This window comes from Astyanax mexicanus, chromosome 18 (genome assembly GCF_023375975.1).
Source record: "Astyanax mexicanus isolate ESR-SI-001 chromosome 18, AstMex3_surface, whole genome shotgun sequence".
NCBI lineage: Eukaryota > Metazoa > Chordata > Actinopteri > Characiformes > Acestrorhamphidae > Astyanax > Astyanax mexicanus.
Window position 1 is genome coordinate 39,964,341 of NC_064425.1, and position 20,292 is coordinate 39,984,632.

Here is a 20,292-nt window from a genome sequence, read left to right on the forward strand (position 1 = left end):
TCACGAATCATTTGCTTCTATGAGCGCTTTGGATGGTTCCCTTATTCTGAAGTCACAATAAAGAAATCAGCATAGACCCACCAAGGCACTATCTCTCACCCGTTAACCCCCACCAGAGCTCTATTCACTAGATTAGTAAAAGAAATGCCATTTCAGTCTGCTGGTTAATAACCTTTAACAGTACACAGCAAGATTAGCCAGGAGACCTCATCTGAAGGAGGGATCTGTACCTACTGTCTGTGACTCTTTAATACAAAAAATAAATAAAAATAAGCCAAAGTTCTGTTTTAAACAAAATTGACATACTGGGCTCCCCATGGTAGGCAATATTGGGGTCAACAAAGAGTTTTAAGGTCATGTCTATATGTTCTATTTACAGCTTAAATGAACAAAAGTATTGGGACATATTGCTTAGTCGTTGATTTAATATGTTTTTTTCAGTCCTGTTTTGCAAAAGATGTATAAAATAAATCCCCTGGCCATGCCTGTACAAACACTAATGAAATAATAAGTGGAGCTAAACAGCGCACTGAATGCACTAAGCATCATAGAGGGAATTACCACCCACAGTGGACAGCACAGTGCTGTGAGTGGTAATAACAATTGTGGCTAGATATGTGCATCTGAATAGACAAGCAAATTCTAATCACATCCACATTCAATGCAGGAGACTCCACCCACATATCCAACATATTTAGCTTTATTGGACCATGGAAAAGTCACGGAAGACCATACCAGACGTTTGCCATGTCGATGTACTGCTTTTAAAGTGCTTTACTATGGTTCAATAGTTAAAAAAAATTACATATTGTGTTTGAAATACAGTTTATTTTTTGCAACAACCAACAGTAATGTGGCAAGAACTGTAAAAGAAGTGCACTTTTAAAGGCAAACTGTAACAAATGAAAACTAAAAGAACTGTTTAGAGCACCCCCGCCCCCCCCACACACACATTTAAAGCATTAAACATAAACATAATAGAATAGAAATGTCTGTAGCAGATTTATAGCCACAGATTCTGAGATGCAGATTCACAATACTGAGCTCACAATTCGACTGTCTCACAATATCTTAAACAGATGTAAATTAAGAAAATGTTTTATTTTTTCTGAAATGTAAGCAATAGGTGTGTAACGATCCACTCATTTTTTTCATATATATATATATTTATATTACTGTATAAATAATTCCAAATGCACCTTATGTATATGCTCCATGTATAAATATTGTATAAGTGCTATTTATTATTAAGTATTATAAGGACAGCATTAAGATTATACAAATTGCTATGCTGTTTAGTTTTCTTAATTAATCACTTATTTTATAAGTGATCTAGAGTGAAAGTATCGTTTAAGAGGTTTAAGCTGAACAGGGGTAAACAGAAATTAAGTAAACATAAATATCGCTGTGAAGTATTTTGGTGACTTTAGTTTACTTTAATTTAGCTGCATTTCAAATGGAATTATCTTATTTTGAACTGCACTACATTATCCATAATCTTTTGCTCCTTTTGCTTGTGAACATAATCGTTACACCTCTATTGGTCACTAAAAACTGAGCTTTTAGAAAACACTCTCAAAAGGTTGCACATTTTCTTGTAAACAGGCAAAACAGAGCCTTATAAAAATGCCTTATGACTTTTATGTCATTCTGAATCTCAATTTCTTCCTTACTCCCTATATAGTGCACTATATATAGGTCATAAATAAAAGTCATAAATCGACACGCAGATAGCACTGGATTTCAGATTTCTACATCTGAATAAATGTAAATACAGCTCTGTTTTTAATATTTAATTATCTGATTCTGAGACAGAATCTGTTTTGTGTGACTTGCATAGTTTACAACTTAGGGATAGATTCTAATTGGGGATTAAACCTGTTTTGTGTTTCCTATACAGAAATAACATGCTAATGCAGGCAATTTCATTCCTGCGTGGGCAGAAATATACAGTGCCAGTCAAAAATTTGGACACATCTTCTCATTCAATATTTGTTTTTCCTACATTCTAAATGAATTTTGTAGTGATCCAGACTATGAAGGAACACATAAGGAATCATGTAGTACATTTTAAAGTGTTAAACAAACCAAAACACTCTGAAGTATTTAGGTGCTGGTAACTTGTAGTTTCTGAGGCTGGTTAGAAGAGGAACTCTTGCTCTTCCTTTCCTGTGTCGGTCCTGATGAGAGCCAGTTTCATCATAATGTTTCTGATGGTCTTTTTGCAACTGCACTTGACGATGCTTTCAAAGTTCTTAAAATGTTTTGGATTGACTGACCTTCGTTTCAGAAAGTACTTCTTACCATAATATTGATAACAACAGCTGTTAACTGCAATCCATTTCAGGTGACTCTACCTCATAAAGCTGACTGAGAAAATCCAGCTAAGATGTGCAAAACTGTCATCTAAGCAAGAGGTGCTACTTTGGTAAATGTAAATGTTAACTTAATAATTCCATATGGTATTCTTTTCATAGTTTGGATGACAAGTATTAATCTACAATGCAGAAGATTTTAAAATAATGAAAAAAAAACACTGAATTTAAGGTGTCCAAACTTTTTTAACTGGTAAGGGGGAAAAGTCTGTTTTTTTAAATATCCAGATACATACATTTGGACAGGGCCTTTATGAGGTACTATCGTCCCTTACGGGGATACAATGCTTATGCACGTTTGATTAGTTCTTACCTTTTTTGTCATGAATACACTTGTATACATTTGTCTGGGGCATTTATGAAGTACTATCATAATTTACAAGGCTAACATGCCAATGCAAGCGATTTTGTCTCTGTGTGACAAAAAAAATATTAAACAAAATAATAAAAAAAAAAAAACTGGTTCGTAAGAAAAGTCCTAACAGAAAGTCTACATCAGATTCCTGATTCTTTTTTTTTTTTTAAAGTGTAGAATTGATTGATCCCATCAATTAACTAGAATACACTTTCCTTACAAACTAAACGAAGCCAAAACAGTAACACACTGATGAACGTCAAGATCTTTAAAACGTATTACCAATGCATAAATAGGTTTTAAGAAGCTATTATACACTTTCGCAGCTAGGACAACTCCTGTTCTTCGTTCCCTAAAACTTGTTTGGGGCGCCCCCTAGGCCTTACTGGGTGTATCTTCTTTTTCTTAGTTTTTGGAACAGATTTTTTAACAGCACCTTCCGTATGAGGAGCTTCGGAGCTGTGGTAGCGTAGCACGTGGCTCTTGAGGCTGACGTTGTGGTTGAAGCTCTTCTCGCAGAACTTACACTTGTACGGTTTTTCTCCCGTATGCAGACGCATGTGGGATTTAAGATGGCCATCCTGGCTGAAGGAACGGTCGCACACCTCACACCTGAACGGCTTTTCTCCGGAGTGGATCAGCTCATGCCTCTCTAACCGGTCCGGGTAAGGAAAGCCCTTACCGCAGGTCTTGCAGATGTACTTCCAGGGGCCTTGATGGGATCGCAGGTGGCGGTTGCGCTTTAGGATGTTGCTGAACTTCTCGGGACAGTCGGTGCACATGTACGGCTTTTCCGCTTTGGGATGCGTGTCCTCGTGCTCCAGTTTGGCGGGTCTGTTGTGGAAAGGCTTTAGGCAGTATTTGCACGGGTGCAACATGTTGCCGTGCAGTTTCTGCGCATGTGCTTTTAGGCCCTGCTCCGTGCGAAACCGATTGTCGCATTCCAAACAGACGAATTGTTTCGTCTTGTATTCGCAGACATGCTCCTTCTTACCGTTGGCTTCTGTAGGCGTCACATAGAAAATGCCGCACTCCTGACACAGCACCCGTTTGGCCGTGACTCTGTGCTCTTGCTTGACGTGAATCTGAAAGTTTTTGAAGTCGTCAAAGCGGACAAACAGCTTCTCGAACAGGCAATCGTCTGAACCATCGCCACTAACACACTGCGGGCATGCGAAAACTTTTTTGTGCTTCAGTATCGAACACTGCAGCGTAGCTTCTGAGTCGCATTCTTTGCAGCCTACCACCGGCATACTGCCCTCATCCGCCACATCACCAGGACCATCAGATTCCTCATCCTCCTCTTCCTCTAAAGAGACTTCCGAACTATCCGAATCCATGGTGGTTTCTTGTGCCGGTGGCTCCCACTCATCTGAGCTGCTGTTATTTTGGTTCTTCTTGGTTTTCTTCTTTTTCTCTTCCTCTTCAGGACTTTCAAAATCACTTAAAAATTCATCTGATAAATAAACGAGTTCCATGTTTCCCTAGGAAACAAAAGAATAGACATTCTTAATATTTTATTTTGATACACAATAGTCATAGTCAATAATAGTTCCAATCAAATGTTTCCACGTTTTATCATTATTATAATGTTTTTCCTACATTGTCAATGTATATTGTAGTAATCCAGACTATGAAGGAACACATAATGAATCTTATAGCACTTTAAAAGTGTTAAACAAACCTAAATACTCTGTGAAGTATTCAGGTGCTCTTATCTGGGGAGCTGTTAACTTGCAGTTTCTGAGGCTGGAAACTCTGATAAACTTATTCTGTGCAACAGAGATAACTCTTGCTCTTCCTTTCCTGGGGCGGTCCTGATGAGAGCCAGTTTCATCATAACGTTTTTGATGGTCTTTGTGACTGCACTTGAGGATACTTTCAAAGTTCTTTACATTTTTCAGATAGGTAACTTTGTAGTTCTATAATTACAGACTGTAGTCCTGTAGGATCTATTTCTCTGCATATTTTATAATTATCATTCTTTGACCTTGTTATTAAATGATCAGAACCCCACAGGAGAAAAAGAGACCATCACAGAGCAGCTATTATTATTATTATTATTATTTGGGTGGTGGGTTGTTTATTCTCAGCACTGCAGTGATTAGCACTGATTAGCATGGTGGTGGTGTATGAGGTGTTAGTGTGTGTTGTGCTGCTGGTACAGTGAGTGGATCAGATACAGCAGTGCTGCTGGAGTTTTTAAACACTGTGTTCTTCACTCACTCCACTCTATTACACAATACTACCTACAGCTGAAACACCTTGTAGATAAAGTAAAATCATAGAAAAAAGCTCTGAATCTCCTTGAAGGAATGTTAGATGGTATAGATGACTATGCTTACATATGCTGGGTCTGCAGGAGGCTCTTCCTTAGAAGAAAAATCAATGGGTTCCAAAAGCTGAAAAATAAACAAGGGATTATTTGGCCAATAATAAAATAATAACAGTAGACTGGATTTACAACAATGTATCTGAAATGCAGACAGCTAGATGTCTGTTCTCACAACTTTCATGGCAATTTAACACGGCAGAATGCTCAGATCACGATTAGAATTCTAGAAATGGAGTCTTTTAGCTAAACTAAGAGAGCCCTCTTTTGATTAAATCGTGTCTGCCAATTTCTGATTGGATGAAAAGTAACCTTTTCTTTATATCCAATTTTATAAATGTGATAATGGTTTTTATACTATGATAGTTCACCTAAAATTTGATTATTACAACAACAAACGATAAATGACAATATGACAGATGACTTACTCTCCAAACCATCACTGATCATCAGTACATTTTACATTTCATTTATAGATCAAGGGAGCAGAGTCTGGAGGAAGAGTGGAGAGACACAGTCCAAACTGCTGGAGGTCTAGTGTGAAGTTTCCACCAATCACTGATGGTTTGGAGAGACATGTCTGATATCTGCTGGTGTTGATCCACTGTGTTTTATTATCAAGTCTAAAGTCAGTGCAGTTTTCCCACAAAATCTTACAGCACTTCATGCTTCCCTCTGCTGCTGACAACTTTTATGGAGATGCGCATTTTATTTTCCAGCAGGACTTGGCACACTGCCCACACTGCCAAAAGTACCAATTGGTCTTTTGTAATATTCTAATTTTCTAAAATACTGATTTTTGGGTTTTCATTACCTGTAAGCCATAATCATCAACAATAAAAGAAATAAAGATTTAAAATAGATCACTCTGTGTTTATTACATCTATATAAAATATGTTTAACTCTTTGAACTGAATTACTGAAATTAAGTACCTTTTCAATGATATTCAATTTTTTTAGATGCACTAATCTTATCTAATCTAATTATTTAATTGATAATACAGATAATACATAAAGACATTCTGTAGTTCTGTATCTGTTTTTCTGCATATTTATTATTTAATATTTTAAAACACTTTAATATCACTGCTGGACTGAAAAGTCTATCAACATTAGAATAAATATATAATACAATTTAGATGGTATAGATGAATATACTTACATATACTGGGTCTGCTGGAGGCTCTTCCTTAGTGTAGAAATAAACAGTAGATTATTTGGTCAAATATGTGAATAACAAAACTAGTATGGAATTACAACAGTGTAGCTGAAATGCAGAGAGTTGGATGTCTGATCTCTTAACATTCATGGCAACTTAACACAGTCAGAGTGCTTGGATCACGATCAGGATTCTAGAAATTGTGCATTTCGGCAAAGCTGAGAAAGCAGCAACATTACTCTTTAGTAACATTACTTTCTGCAGATGTTAGGTGTTCAGCAGGGACTACTCCTGGACACCCATCCCCGAACAATCCTCCCTGGATCGCCCCACAATCTCTACAGACCTTGAATTGAGTAAAAAATCAAGTGCTTTATCAAAAAACTTTTGAGTTGAGTAAAAGTTGCAGAAGTGTTCTTTATGCTCCACACTTTAAGGAGCACTCTAGTGTAAAACTGATTTTTGGAGTAGTAAAACATAATAAAGGGTACTAACCTTTGTTGAATAGCCCACCTCCACTCCCCCTCAGCTTTCCGAGATCCGGAGAGCCCTGACATTTAAAACGAGGCATTAATAACTTTAAAAGTGCACAAGAAGCTTATGAAAAAAGACTGTTTACAACCCATAGCGTAACCAAATCTCCAGGCGCCACCATCACTCTGCACTTTTAAAGTTATTAATGGCTTGTTTTAAATGTCAGGGCTCTCCGGAATCTACTAATGAGGTGTGGAGCTACTTTGAGCCTGGATAATGGTGGAAAAAGCGATTTATCTGCAAGGGGAAAATATGCCCCATATCACCCATTCTAAAGCATGTTTGGACGAGCTGAATAAAATTACTGGACCACAGAAAGCTGTAGAAAAATGGAGGTGGGCTATATAACAAAGGTTAGTTCTCTTTATCATGTTTTACTACAGCTAGGCCTGTCACAATAATTACATTATCGACTTATCGTACAATAAATAGACATGACCTCAATAATATCTGAAAATCGTGATATGGTCTATTGTATTTTTTGAATGTTTGTTCACATATGTAACAGTGAAGAGTAGTTTAGCCAGTCATGCAATAATCAATACTTCAGTAACTGTAACTCCACACAAACAGAGTGGACTGCAGAAGGTGAAGAAAAAAATATATATTTTCCAAACTATAATTATTTAAAATGCTTTTGTAGTTAAAAGAGTATAATTGCTTTTTTATGCTGTACTATTATCATTTAGTCATTGAAATTTAAATGTTTATAAAATCTAAATAATATCGTTTATCGCAATAATTTCTGGGAAGATATATCGTCCACAAAAATAATGTTATCGTGACAGGCCTAACTACAGCAGAAGTCCATTTTAAAAGTATTCACCATTTTTCAACTTTGCAATCTGTTAAAGTTGACAACCTCCAGAGCTGCTTTTTTAATCTTTTTTTTATTAATCAATTATTAATTGCATAAAAAGGAAATATATGTATTAATATTTTATTTCATATTTATTTAATATTTTTGACCAGATGTTGTTCAGATATCAATGATTGTAGAGAAGTAATGTTGTAATTGTATAATGAACACACAACCTACCAAAATTAAAAATATAAGTGTTTACATTAAGAATTAACCTGAGAGTTACATTCGTTTTACATTTATCATTATTATGTAATAACACACCAACAGTGCATATTAGCTGTGATACTCAAACACTTCCACACAACATCAGATTCAGAAAAGATTAAAAAAAAGCCTTTAAATTAGTATTAAAAAATGTTTCGATTGATTTTCGTTTACTTTGAATTTTACTGCCACTGCATTTAAGGTGGAAAAAAAGAGAGATGTCTTGTTTAAAAACTCTAGCAGGCAAAAGGTAAAAGGGCTAACTCTCTTATACTTTACAAGGACGTAAATTATATCAGTGTATAAAACTGACACTCTGAGTGCTATTGAAGGAAATTTATATGGTAAAGATTACTAAACTTCACTTATACTTACATATTCTGGGTCTGCTGGTGGCTCTTCCTTAATGGAGAAATCAAAGGGTTCCAAAATCTGGAAATAAACAGGAGATTCTTTGGTCAAAAAATAGATTAATAACAGTAAAATGGAACAGCAGAGGTCTGATCACTTTAATGGCACATTAATGGCAATTTAACATGATCAGAAGAATGCTTAGATCATAATCAGAATTCCAAAAATTATGCCTTTTAACAAAGCTGTGAGAATCCCTCTTTTGATTAAATCATACCTGCCAACTTCTGATTGGATAAAAAGTAGCCTTCTCTTTTTATCGGATTGTATAAATACGAAAATGTTTTTTACAGTGTGATATTAAATTTTGATTTAAACAATTGCAAAAACTTTGTTTCGTATTGGCAAGTTCTTGAATATACAAAACAACAATAAATATACACAAAGTGAGTATATGGGCGATTGTTATGATTTAGTTTCTGTAGCGTTACTATGTTTGCCAGGTGGTTGCTGCGGTTCTGCTTATTGGTTGATCGTCATGGTATAGTAAGTCATTTGCAACACATTTACACTTGATGGAGAATTCTATCAAAACAAATTCATTCTAAATGGCTTTACTATAAAATGGCTTACAGTGCTGATGATAGAAACCAGGTGGCACGACTACTTAAATGCAACGCATACCACAGACATTTTACTTACTAGTGTTTGTCAAAACTCTGGAAGGAGAAGAAAAATTGCTCTGTATTTTATAGTAAAACACTGTTTAAGAGATATATGGGAGAAAATAATAGCTTTCTGTGAACATCTGGTTTTAGTCACGGGCACTGTGAAAAATTCTGCTTAACATTTTTTTACAGATCAAACCATTTCTAACTACTTTGTTTACATTTTAAGCGTCTAGAAATGGAAGAAACCTCCACATTAATTTACTCATGTTTGGACAACCGTTTTGAAGACTTTGATAAAGCAAGGTATTCTGGGAAATGGGAGTGCTGTCTTAGAATTTTCCACAGTTTTAATAATCTGCTTTATGGAATATGTTTTTAATGTTAATTTGTAGTCTACACAATAATATCTGTATGACATTTATGTTGTAATCATATGTAAAATATGCTGTAAAGCTTAATTGTTCAAAACACCTTAATTGTGAATTCTTGGAATTCCAATTCTATTTACAGCAATTCGAATTTGAATGGCAACTTGCTCTAATAGCCATCAACACCAAGGGCGTAGTAGCCGGTTTGATATTGGGGGGGGGACACATTTGCTAATATGAACCAAAGCCCACCCTATAATTTCATTTGCGGAATTACTTTTAATCCTAAATAATCCTTTTTTCTGTATTCTGTATTTATTATTAGTTACATCCATATAAAGGTAATTTTACAACCTAAACATGTTACTCCACATTACATTTACTGTTGCTAGAAAAAATTAGGTCTGAATTATATACATATGACAAAACATGATCAGTTATCAGCTAATATTTAAAATAATATAACAGATTTGATTATTATTATTATTATTAAGTATGTATTGTATGTTGTATATTTACATTTTCCTCAAACTGACTAGCATTGTGTCCCACACTTTTAATTGTTTCTACTGACAACACAATTTTGATCCTCAAAGCATCGCCCATGCAAAGATATTTCTATTTCATTGGTAGCATTATGAGAGCTTGACATTTAAAGCAAGGCAGTGAGAGCACAGCTGCACAGGTAGCTTATTAAAAAAGACTATTTATACACACAGTACCTTGAGGCAGTTCTCTGGGTGCCAGCTGTTTCAGCTATTGCTGAAAATATCTGGAGACTATCTAGCTATTGGCCTCTTAATGATCTTTGTGACCTTTAGCTCAGGTGTACTTGGGTTCTGCAGCAGGACAAAAAATAAGGTTTTGGGGTGCCCCAGTCAAAGTCCGACTGGGATTCTGTGGTATGACCTTAAAGAACTCTGGTGTAAAATTTACTTCTGGTGTAGTAAAACATGATAAAGAGGACTAACCTTTCCACATTTTGTGCTTTTTACACAGCGCTCTTTACAACGGGTGCATCAGGGCATCCATTTAATAAGCTTCTTGTGCACTTTTAAATTATCAAAGCCTCATTTTAAATGTCAGGGCTCACCAGATTCTAGCAAGGAGGTGTGGAGCTATTTATGCCTGGATAATGGTGTAAAAGCAATTTATTTGCAGGGGCAAACAGATGCCCCAAAGCACCCTTTGTTAAGAATGCTGGGCAAAAAACACCCTCTAATGTGGCTGAATTAACACAATTCACAATTCCACAATATCACCAACTGCCAAGGGTGGCACACAAAACAAAGATAGTTAACCAATTTTTGGGGGCAAATGCTTTTTAACATAGGGCCACGCTGGTTTGGATAGAGTTTTTAGTGAATAAATTAAATTATCATTTAAAAAATGTTTTTTTTATTTATTTCCTCAGGATATACAGCTCTAGAAAAAATAAGAGACCACTAAGATAATCAGTGTTCCTGATTTTACTATTTAAACATTGTGTTTTTTTTTCCTATAAACTTTTGTTGACATTTCTCCCAAATTCCAAATAAAAATATTGTAATTTACAGCATTTATTTACAAACAAATATGAAACTGACAAATTACCGAAAACCTCAAAACAATGCAAAGAAAACAAGTTCATATTTATTTCGAAACAACAAGACTAAAGTTGTATCAAAGGAAAAGTTCAGAATCAATAATTGGCAAAATAACAAATTTTTAATCAAAGTTGGTGGTCCTTCATTCACACCTTAATTGATCTAGCTGTGTGGAATTGAGCATTGTCCTGGAAAAAAACAGTCCCCAGAGTTGGGAAACATTGCCAGAGCAGAAGGAAACAAGTTTTATTCCAGGATAACCTTGTATGCGATCTGATTCATGTGTCACTCACAAAAACCAAACTGACCTGCTTGAATTTTTGTGCCAGGAGTGGAATAAGGTCACCCAAAAGCAGTGTGAAAGACTTGTGGAGGGCATGCAAGGATGCATGAAAGCTGTGATTAAAATCAGGGTAATTCCTTTAAATATTGATTTTTGAACTCTTAGCATTGTTGATTCTAAATAAATATGTACCTGTTTTCTTTGCATTGTTTAAGGTTTAATCATGCTATACATGGTAATATTTGCATTTGTAACTTGGGAGAAATGTTGTCAGTGGTTTATAGAATAAAACCACAATGTTCATTTTACTCAAATATATACCTATAAAAAGAAAACCAGACAAACTGATCATTTTGAGGTGGTCTCTTCTTTTTCCAGAGCTGTATTTGTCTGATTATAAAATGTGAATGAAAAAAGACAAAACAAAAGAAATCTGTAGGGGGCAAATACTTTTTCACAGCATTGAACAAGAACAAGAACAAGAAGACTATAGGTATACACTCTGTGTTACTGCAGGAACACTGACCCCACGCTGCCCTGAGCTTTTATAGCTAACGTTAGCTCTGTATTAATGTGAGGTTATAGCAGCTGTGCGGACTGGCTGTACAGGGTCCGTGCTGTAAATAAACCAGCCCTCCGGTAGCTCGAGCTCACTCCTGAGTCTGTGTGCTGGGTGCTAATGCTAACAGCTAGCTGGCTACCTACCTGCGGAGCGAGGCACGCGGCTCTGGGCACGGCGCCCTTCTTCAGGCGCATTCTCCGGGGGGGATTAGGGGCTCCGGTGCGGGTGGTATAATCCTCCGTGTGGAAGTGCGCGCTGCACACGCGGTAGTCCTTCTGTATCAGAGTGTGGAGAGGTGTGCTCACGTCCAGCTGCAGCGCGAGCAGCCAGGGTTTGAGCGCAGAGCGCCTCATCGGCAGCCTGTGGAAACTCTCCGGGTTATAGCGCTTCATCTTCTTCCCGCAGCCGGGAAACGCGCAGACCCGCACCATCCTGTTCCCCCGCACCGCTCCGATCTCTTCACTGCTCCTCTCCTCCCTGCGCTCCGCGCGCTGCACACAGCCCGGCCACGCCTTCCTCACGTGTACAGCGCGCGCTTCCGTCAACAGCCTCACGCGAGATTCAAAACACTAAAGCTTTTAAATTGAGTTTATTACATTTAGATACCTGCACTTTTATTTAATAGAATTTTGGCTCTAAAGTGAAATTGTGTCATTAAAAAAAATAATAATAATAACAATGCGGGGGCCCTTGAGGTCAGGGGTCCCTGGCCAAAAAACATTTTGTGAGGCCTATTAACCTATTTTCCTAGAAGCCTATTAAGCCTATTTTCCTAGAATCTGGAGAGCCACGAGGCATTAATAATTAAAAAGTGCACAAGAAGCTTATTAAAAATCACTGTTTACATCATATAATGCTAGCTTCAGGTACATAAATAAATGAATAAATAAATAAATGTTGAAATAAATAAATATATAAATATATAAATAAATGCATATATAAATGAATAAATAAATAAATATATAAATAAATTAAAACATGCATAAATAACTGTATAGGTTAATAAATACATTAATAAATACATTTCTGGTCTATATATTTAATTATTTAGTCATTTATACATGCATTTATTTATTTCAACATTTATTTATTTATTAATTTATTCATTTATATGTGCATTTATTAATATATTTATTTATTTCAACATTTATATATTTATTCATTTATTTATATATTTATTTATTTCTACATTTATTGCATTTATTTATTTATACTTATGTTATTTTTGGTCCTCCATAGTAGACACGCGTGCTTTCGTTTTTCTCACAATGTCTCCTTCCTTCTTAGATACAAATCATGCAGAGTACGTGTTGGATAGCGTTTGACTTGCTCCAACCTCAAAATACACTATAGTGATGCTTTCTCTACTATAGGAACAAATATTTCCAACTTTTCCACTGAGAAAGTAATTATATGCGTCCAAACTTCGGTGCGCTTTCACTGCCTGTCTGGTGTGAACACGCTCTGTTTCAAGGAGGTAGTGATACACATCTGGGGAAGTCACCTCTGGCAAGCGTTTTAAATCTGAGGAAAAAACTTCCCTCTTAAATCCTTATCAAAAAGATCAGGAAAAGAGGTTTGATAACTTTTTACTAATTTCTGACCATATGTTTGCTTTGTGTTCGGGAGACTTGCGAAATATGCGCTCTCATTTTGACAGCTGTATATTTGAAAACAGCGCCACCGGAAGCGTCGAAGGGAACAGACATGCGCAGTAGCTTTGTTATTGTTTTCCTCATTGAAACGATCTATACCGCAGTCCAAATAACTCAATTTTAGTTTCATCAGACTACAGTACCTTATTTCAAAATGAAGTATTATGAAATTATGTTTCGTGCTTGTATTGTAATATTACAGCTTGCACTGTGCTCTTAAAAAAAAAGAAAAAAAATATGGACCATCCCATCGTTATAACTCTTCCAAAATAAACGTATTTTTTATATTTTTTCAACTCTGAATCTAATAACATATATTAAACTATTCAAAACACGTACTTGTCAAAGTCAGGCAGCTTTACTAAATGTTTTACAAGGTTTAAAAGCTGAAGATGCTTACATATATTTTTTTTCTTCCTGCTGTTTATTTTATTCTTATTTTTATATTTACTTTACAATTTTTATTTAATTTTTAGCACAACAAATTAATCTATTTCGAAAAGTAAATGGAAATTTTGAAAAAGTGGATTTATACTATTATTAATTTGTTTGTTTTAGCCGTTTAGCTCTATTCACCCCCACTCATTTTGGACTGATCCGCGGTCTCCCTCTAGCGGTTATCAATGATTTTCTGACATAACGTGGAAGACAGGAAGTGTTTTTTTCATGCTTTTTATTTTATTCTTTTATTCTTAGATTTCTTTTTTAACCTTAATTTTATTTTTAGCACAACAAATTAATCTACTTTCGAAAATTAAATGGATTTTTTTAGCCGTCTAGCTCTATCTATACCGGCTCTGGTTCTACTGAACTTTCACAGAAAAAAATATATTTATATAATATATTTTTATATTTGTATTGTGTATTTGTATTGTATATTGTACTGTGTATTTTTATATATTATGTGTGTGTGTGTGTGTGTGTATATGTTTGTATTGTTTTCACATTCTCAAAAAATGGAGCTCCAGGGGTGGATTTTCAGGACAGCAGGAAATAAAATATTTTAAAATAATAATATTTTTTATTATAGTAATATTATATTATATTTTTATATAAAAAAACATTTTCCTTACCCAATTTCTATCTCCCCTTTATATCAGAAAAAACACTGATAACCGCTAGAGGGAGCCCGCGAGTCAGTCCAAAATGAATGGGGTGAATAGAGCTAGAGGCAAAAAAAAAAAAAAAACTTAAAGGGATAGTTCGGTATTTTTGACATGAGTCTGTATGGCATCATCATAACCAGTGTCGTGCATCCACACTGACTTACCCCCCACAGCGTCCTGTGAGCCGAGTTCTTGTCCAGTTTAGGTCAAAGCGAAAGTAGTCCGCCATGTTTGCTGGGGTCAGGAAAATAACTCCTTTTTCTTCCCAAAGCAGTACGTGTTCAAAAGAGTGATTTATTTACATCACAAAAAACTAACCCTGCAAAAGTCACGCCTTGTAAATCACTTGGGTCCTACTTTCTCTCGTTCCATATCTGCAACCTGACAGCTAGCCTACGTGTTTGGGTCGCTTTGTTTACTTCTCGCCTCGAGAAAGTCAAACTGGGCTACCTCTCATCGAATACACCAGGGATGACCGGAGCATTCGGCATACTTTTAGAAGTTTTGTATTCGAGGATGACGCAGGTATATAAAATAAATATATACAAATGCCGATTGCTCCAGAAATCCCCGGGTCTAACAGCTGAGAAGTAGCCCTGTTGGTCTTGTTATGCTAGCCTACATTGTGACTGGAGTCATGGACTGGGCTACTCGTACACATCTGTGGTGTAACTGAGATATTTAGAGAGAGAGAGAGAGAGAGAGAGAGAGAGAGTTACAGGTCACGGGGTGATGACGTGTATGAGAGGGGACGAGTAGGAGAATAGCGGGAGAAGGACATGCCATGCTAATAAAGACGGACACGCTAAAGATACAGTTGGACTCACGCGTGTGTGTTATTTAAAAGACACGACATGGTGTCAGAAGTCCTGTAGTTAGCGTGGAGAGCCGCAGCCCACAGTGAAGTTTGTCACACCCGCGGAGGAGAGGAGGACAAGATGAGCCACGGAGGAGAAGCGAGCGGTGGGGACCAGCAGCCGGCTGCGGCGCCGGTACAGAGAGTCGCTGCGGGGGCAGGGCCATGCGCTACGTTTAATATCCAGCCGCCGGAGTCCTTCGACTTTTCAAAGCCTCAAGAGTGGGACAAATGGATCCGAAGATTTGAAAGATTTCGCCTGGCAAGTAACCTGAATGCAAGCTCAGAAGAGAATCAAGTAAACACACTGATATACTGTATGGGGGACGAGGCGGATGATATTTTACGTGGGTTAACTCTGACTGATGAAGAAAGGAGCACTTACAAAGAGGTACGTGAAGGCTTCCAGCGTTTTTTCGTGGTCAAGAAAAACGTAATTTACGAGCGTGCTAAATTCAACATGCGCAAACAAAGAGAAGGAGAGTCTGTAGACTCGTTTGTCACTGCTTTATATGCGTTAGCTGAACACTGCAACTATGGAGTGCTGCATGATGAACTAATCAGAGACAGACTCGTAGTTGGATTGCTGGACAAAGGGCTGTCCGAATGCATGCAGCTGGATGCAGAACTTACTTTAGAAAAAGCTGTAAGGATGGCACGTCAGAGTGAGGAGGTGAAAAAGCAGCAAGCTTCTTTACGGGGTGACGTCAGAGCACAGGCAATTGATGTTAAATCTGTGGACAGAGTCAGAACACTCAAAAATAGCAGGCATGCTATAAACAAATCTCAGCATGCTAACAAGACACACAGTGCCCAAGGCAGTAAACGGAAATCTTTGCAAGCACAGGGTCATAAATGTGGCAGTTCTCCATCACACTCAACGCGTGAATGTCCTGCAAATGAAGCAAAGTGTCATGCATGTGGTAAAAAAGGACACTATAGTCGTGTGTGCAGGGCATCAAAAGCGGTGCATGAAGTGAAAGGACAGGAGGAGGATGCTGTCTTTCTTGGCTGCGTCACCACGGAGGGTGATCCATGGATGGTCAACATTAAAGTCCATAACAACAATGTGACATTTAAGATTGACACTGGTGCTGATGTCACAGTTTTGCCACAAGCTGTATTTCAGAAACTACACAGGGAAAATCCACCTATACTCCACAAAGCAACAAAGCCACTGCTGGGACCGGGGCGAAGTCCGCTGGATGTTGTGGGCGTCGCCAGGCTGCTGCTGCGGAGAGGAGAGAGAGAAGCGATGGAGGATACATATGTCGTCCGTCATCTGCACACTGCCTTGCTGGGAAGATCTGTGAGCTGTAGGCTGGGTCTTGTTGCACGACTAGACAGTGTCACAGTAGAGACATTAAAGCAAGCCTACCCAAAACTATGCAGAGGACTGGGGGAACTACGTCAGCCATATGCCATAAAGTTGAAACCAGGAGCTCAACCATTCTCACTGAAAACACCAAGGAGGATCCCATTGCCTCTGATGGACAAAGTCAAGCAAGAATTGTCCCGAATGGAGAGCCTCGGGGTGATATGCAGAGTTGAAGAGCCGACAGACTGGTGCGCTGGCATCGTGGTAGTGCCCAAGAAGACTGGTGCTGTGCGCATATGCGTTGACCTCACTAAACTGAACGAGTCAGTGTGCCGTGAGAAATTCATCCTGCCATCAGTGGAGGAAACACTGGGGATGCTGGCTGGAGCCAGAATTTTTAGTAAGCTGGACGCTAATATGGGGTTTTGGCAAATTCCCCTGACAAAAGATTCAGCGAAATTGACAACTTTTATTACTCCTTTCGGACGCTATTTTTTCAAAAGGTTACCGTTCGGGATAGCATCAGCACCCGAACACTTCCAGAACAGAATGGTAACCGAGGTCACAGAGGGACTAGAGGGAGTAGTTTGTCATATGGACGATGTCCTGGTATGGGGTCATACTCAGGAAGAGCATGATGCTCGCCTGCATGCCACTCTAGAGAAAATTCAGAAGGCGGGCATCACCTTAAACATTGAGAAATGCGACTTGTCAAAGTCAGAGGTGAGCTTTTTAGGTCACGTGGTCTCTGCCAAGGGCATCAGCCCAGACCCAAGCAAGACAGAGGCTGTCAAAAGGATGCAGGAGCCAACGACAGTGAGTGAGTTAAGATCCTTCCTCGGAATGGTAAACCAACTGGGCAAGTTTATCCCGCAGCTAGCGGAGAGAGACAAACCCCTGCGTGATCTCCTGTCGAAAAACAACTGCTGGGTGTGGGGCGTCGACCAAGCAAGAGCCTTTCAGGATCTGAAGGATGCGCTGACATCTCCACCTGTGCTAGCCATGTATGATGCAAACAGGGAATGCAAAGTCTCTGCAGATGCATCATCATATGGGTTGGGAGGAGTGTTGCTCCAAAAGTGGGACGAGGAGTGGAGACCAATAGCCTACATGTTGCGATCTCTCACACCAACAGAGCAGAGATACGCGCAGATAGAGAAAGAGGCATTGGGACTGACCTGGGCGTGCGAAAGGTTTCGCAATTTTTTGATTGGGAAACATTTCCAGCTGGAGACGGATCACAAGCCTCTCCTGAGTCTCCTGGGGTCGCAACCTCTAGATGCTCTACCTCCTCGGATCCAACGCTTCAGAATGCGTCTGATGCGCTATTCCTACTCCATATCGCATGTGTCAGGAAAGTGTCTGTGGACAGCTGATACGCTGTCAAGAGCACCGGTTACGAGAGGTGAAACACCAGCTGACAAGGAGCTGTTTGAGGACACCAACATCTACGTGGACATGATAATGGAGAGCCTACCTGCGAGCACTGCTTATCTGGAGGAGTTGAGAGATCAGCTGCAGAGGGACAGTGTGTGCGCACGTGTTATGCAGTTGTGTGCAGAAGGCTGGCCAGCACATGGTATCAACGAACCTGCACTCAAACTATACTGGACTGAAAGAACCCTTCTCACAGTGCAGGATGGTCTCCTGCTGAAAGGCCAAAGACTGGTCATACCCGCAACAATGAGAAATGATGTTCTCAATAAGTTGCATGAAGGACATCAAGGCGTGGTCAAGTGCCGAGAGCGGGCACGACAGTCGGTATGGTGGCCAGGGCTAAGTCAGCAGCTGAATGAGTTGGTCCTTAACTGCAGAGCATGCTGTCAAGAGAGACAAAACCATAGAGAGCCACTGATACCAACACCATATCCAGGCCAACCATGGCAGAAGTGTGGAGCGGATTTGTTCACGCTAAAGAATAACACATATCTGCTAGTGGTGGATTATGCATCAAGATACGTGGAGATTGCTTTGCTGACCCCCACAAGGTCTAATAATGTGATTCTTCATCTGAATTTTTGCACGTCACGGGATCTGTGAAACTCTAGTCACTGATAATGGGCCACAGTTCTCGGGAGCTGCTTTTGCTGAGTTTGCGGAGTCATATGGGTTCCGTCATGTGACTAGCAGCCCAAGATATCCCCAGGGAAATGCTGAAGCCAAACGTGCGGTACAGACAGTAAAAGGACTCTTGAAGAAAGCAGATGATCCTTATCTTGCTCTACTCGCGTATAGGGCTACCCCACTACAGAATGGGTACAGTTGAAACCTATGGGGATGGGTGGAGTTACACAGCTTTCTGCAGCCGAACAGCAGGGGGCGCCCGACCTGTGGTGGCTTCACTTTTGAAAGACGATGCTCTGTCCAGCTATATACGGTCTATGGTTTGGATGTAAATGCCTAAGTTTCAGGGTTTAGAGATAGGTAGACAGTTTTGTGTGTTAACTAAAAATGCATTGCTACAGTTTAAGCATTACTGCTATGTGTCTGGTGTAGATAGGAGCAGACCTTCCAGCCACAAGGGCAGAATAACCCCTTAAGGTTCTGCAGAATCAATGGTAGTCTACCCATTGATTCAGAATAAAAAAAAAAGGGAGATGTGGTGTAACTGAGATATTTAGAGAGAGAGAGAGAGAGAGAGAGAGAGTTACAGGTCACGGGGTGATGACGTGTATGAGAGGGGACGAGTAGGAGAATAGCGGGAGAAGGACATGCCATGCTAATAAAGACGGACACGCTAAAGATACAGTTGGACTCACGCGTGTGTGTTATTTAAAAGACACGACAACATCCACCTGTCCACGGAGTTGCTGACGATTGTAATAACAGTCAAGTTTTGACGTTTTGACAGCGAGTGATAAATGATTACTTTTATGATTATTTTCCATATTGCTTTGGAATAACCCTGGTGCACCTTTACGCTATGAGCGAATGCTGTAGAGAACATTGGTAGGCTACAGTTTTATTTACCTGGGGTGCAGGGACAGCAGATTTCTTCAGAATCCGTTTCTTCATCTGTCGTTGTCCAGGACATGTGGATAAAAAGTCATCATCGCTGAAGTGCGCACTGCAAACACGAAGCTTTTTTATTTTTTCCACTTTTGTGTCCACATGGATGCCCAGCGCTAGTACCCAAAGTTTCCTCAGAGCAACATCAGTCACAGGAAAACGATGAAAACTCTGCGGAGAATCAGCCACATCTTTGTTGCTACAGCCTGGATAGTCACAAGTCCGCACCATTTTAACACACACACACCTAGCTATATATATATATATATATATATATATATATATATATATATATATATATATATATATATATATATATATATATATATATATATGTGTGTGTGTGTTTACAAAGCTTATAAAAGCCAATAGACTTCTCCCTAAAGTTAGCTCGTTTGCGTTGCTAGTCTGAACACAGCTGCTAAGCACTGCCAAAACACAGAACAAGTTGACGCGTGCGCAGCTCGCTGTCAGAATGACGCGCACTGATACGAAATGAGAGAAAGTAGGACCCAAGTGATTTACGAGGCGTGACTTTTGCAGGGTTAGTTTTTTGTGATGTAAATAAATCACTCTTTTGAACACGTACTGCTGTGGGAAGAAAAAGGAGTTATTTTCCTGACCCCAGCAAACATGCCGGACTACTTTCCCTTTAATGGTGTAAAACAGCCATTTCCGTGCCTGGTCAATGCTGTGCACCTTT

The 20,292-nt window shown here is 38.8% G+C and overlaps 1 protein-coding gene across 4 annotated transcripts; it reads right to left on the reverse strand.

The window, feature by feature from the left end:
• Positions 1–407: 407 nt before the first annotated feature.
• LOC103032654 (zinc finger and SCAN domain-containing protein 21) lies at positions 408–19,831 on the reverse strand. Of its 4 annotated transcripts, none has more exons than XM_049466846.1 (6): positions 19,551–19,831; positions 8,200–8,256; positions 6,717–6,771; positions 6,225–6,247; positions 5,076–5,132; positions 408–4,214 (listed from the first exon to the last, which is right to left on the reverse strand). In XM_049466846.1, exons 1-6 carry the CDS (start codon positions 19,818–19,820, stop codon positions 3,057–3,059), a joined length of 1,620 nt encoding a protein of 539 aa, XP_049322803.1. In that variant the 5' UTR covers positions 19,821–19,831; the 3' UTR covers positions 408–3,056. The 4 variants fall into 4 exon arrangements, with proteins under 4 accessions (XP_049322803.1, XP_049322802.1, XP_022528985.1 ...); XM_049466845.1 differs by lacking the exon at positions 19,551–19,831 and adding an exon at positions 11,789–12,436; XM_022673264.2 differs by lacking the exon at positions 6,717–6,771 and having other exon boundaries at positions 6,225–6,251.
• Positions 19,832–20,292: the final 461 nt, after the last annotated feature.

What these genes read in the sequence shown, in the direction of transcription:
- LOC103032654 (XM_049466845.1), bottom strand. Translation starts at nt 12,076, where the DNA reads ATGGTGCGGGTCTGCGCGTTTCCCGGCTGCGGGAAGAAGATGAAGCGC. An exon ending in CTCCAGCAGACCCAGTATAT is followed by an intron (nt 5,133 to 6,224) that starts GTAAGTATATTC and finishes TTTATTTTTCAG; the next exon opens with CTTTTGGAACCCATTGATTT. An exon ending in CTCCTGCAGACCCAGCATAT is followed by an intron (nt 4,215 to 5,075) that starts GTAAGCATAGTC and finishes TTTGTTTCCTAG; the next exon opens with GGAAACATGGAACTCGTTTA.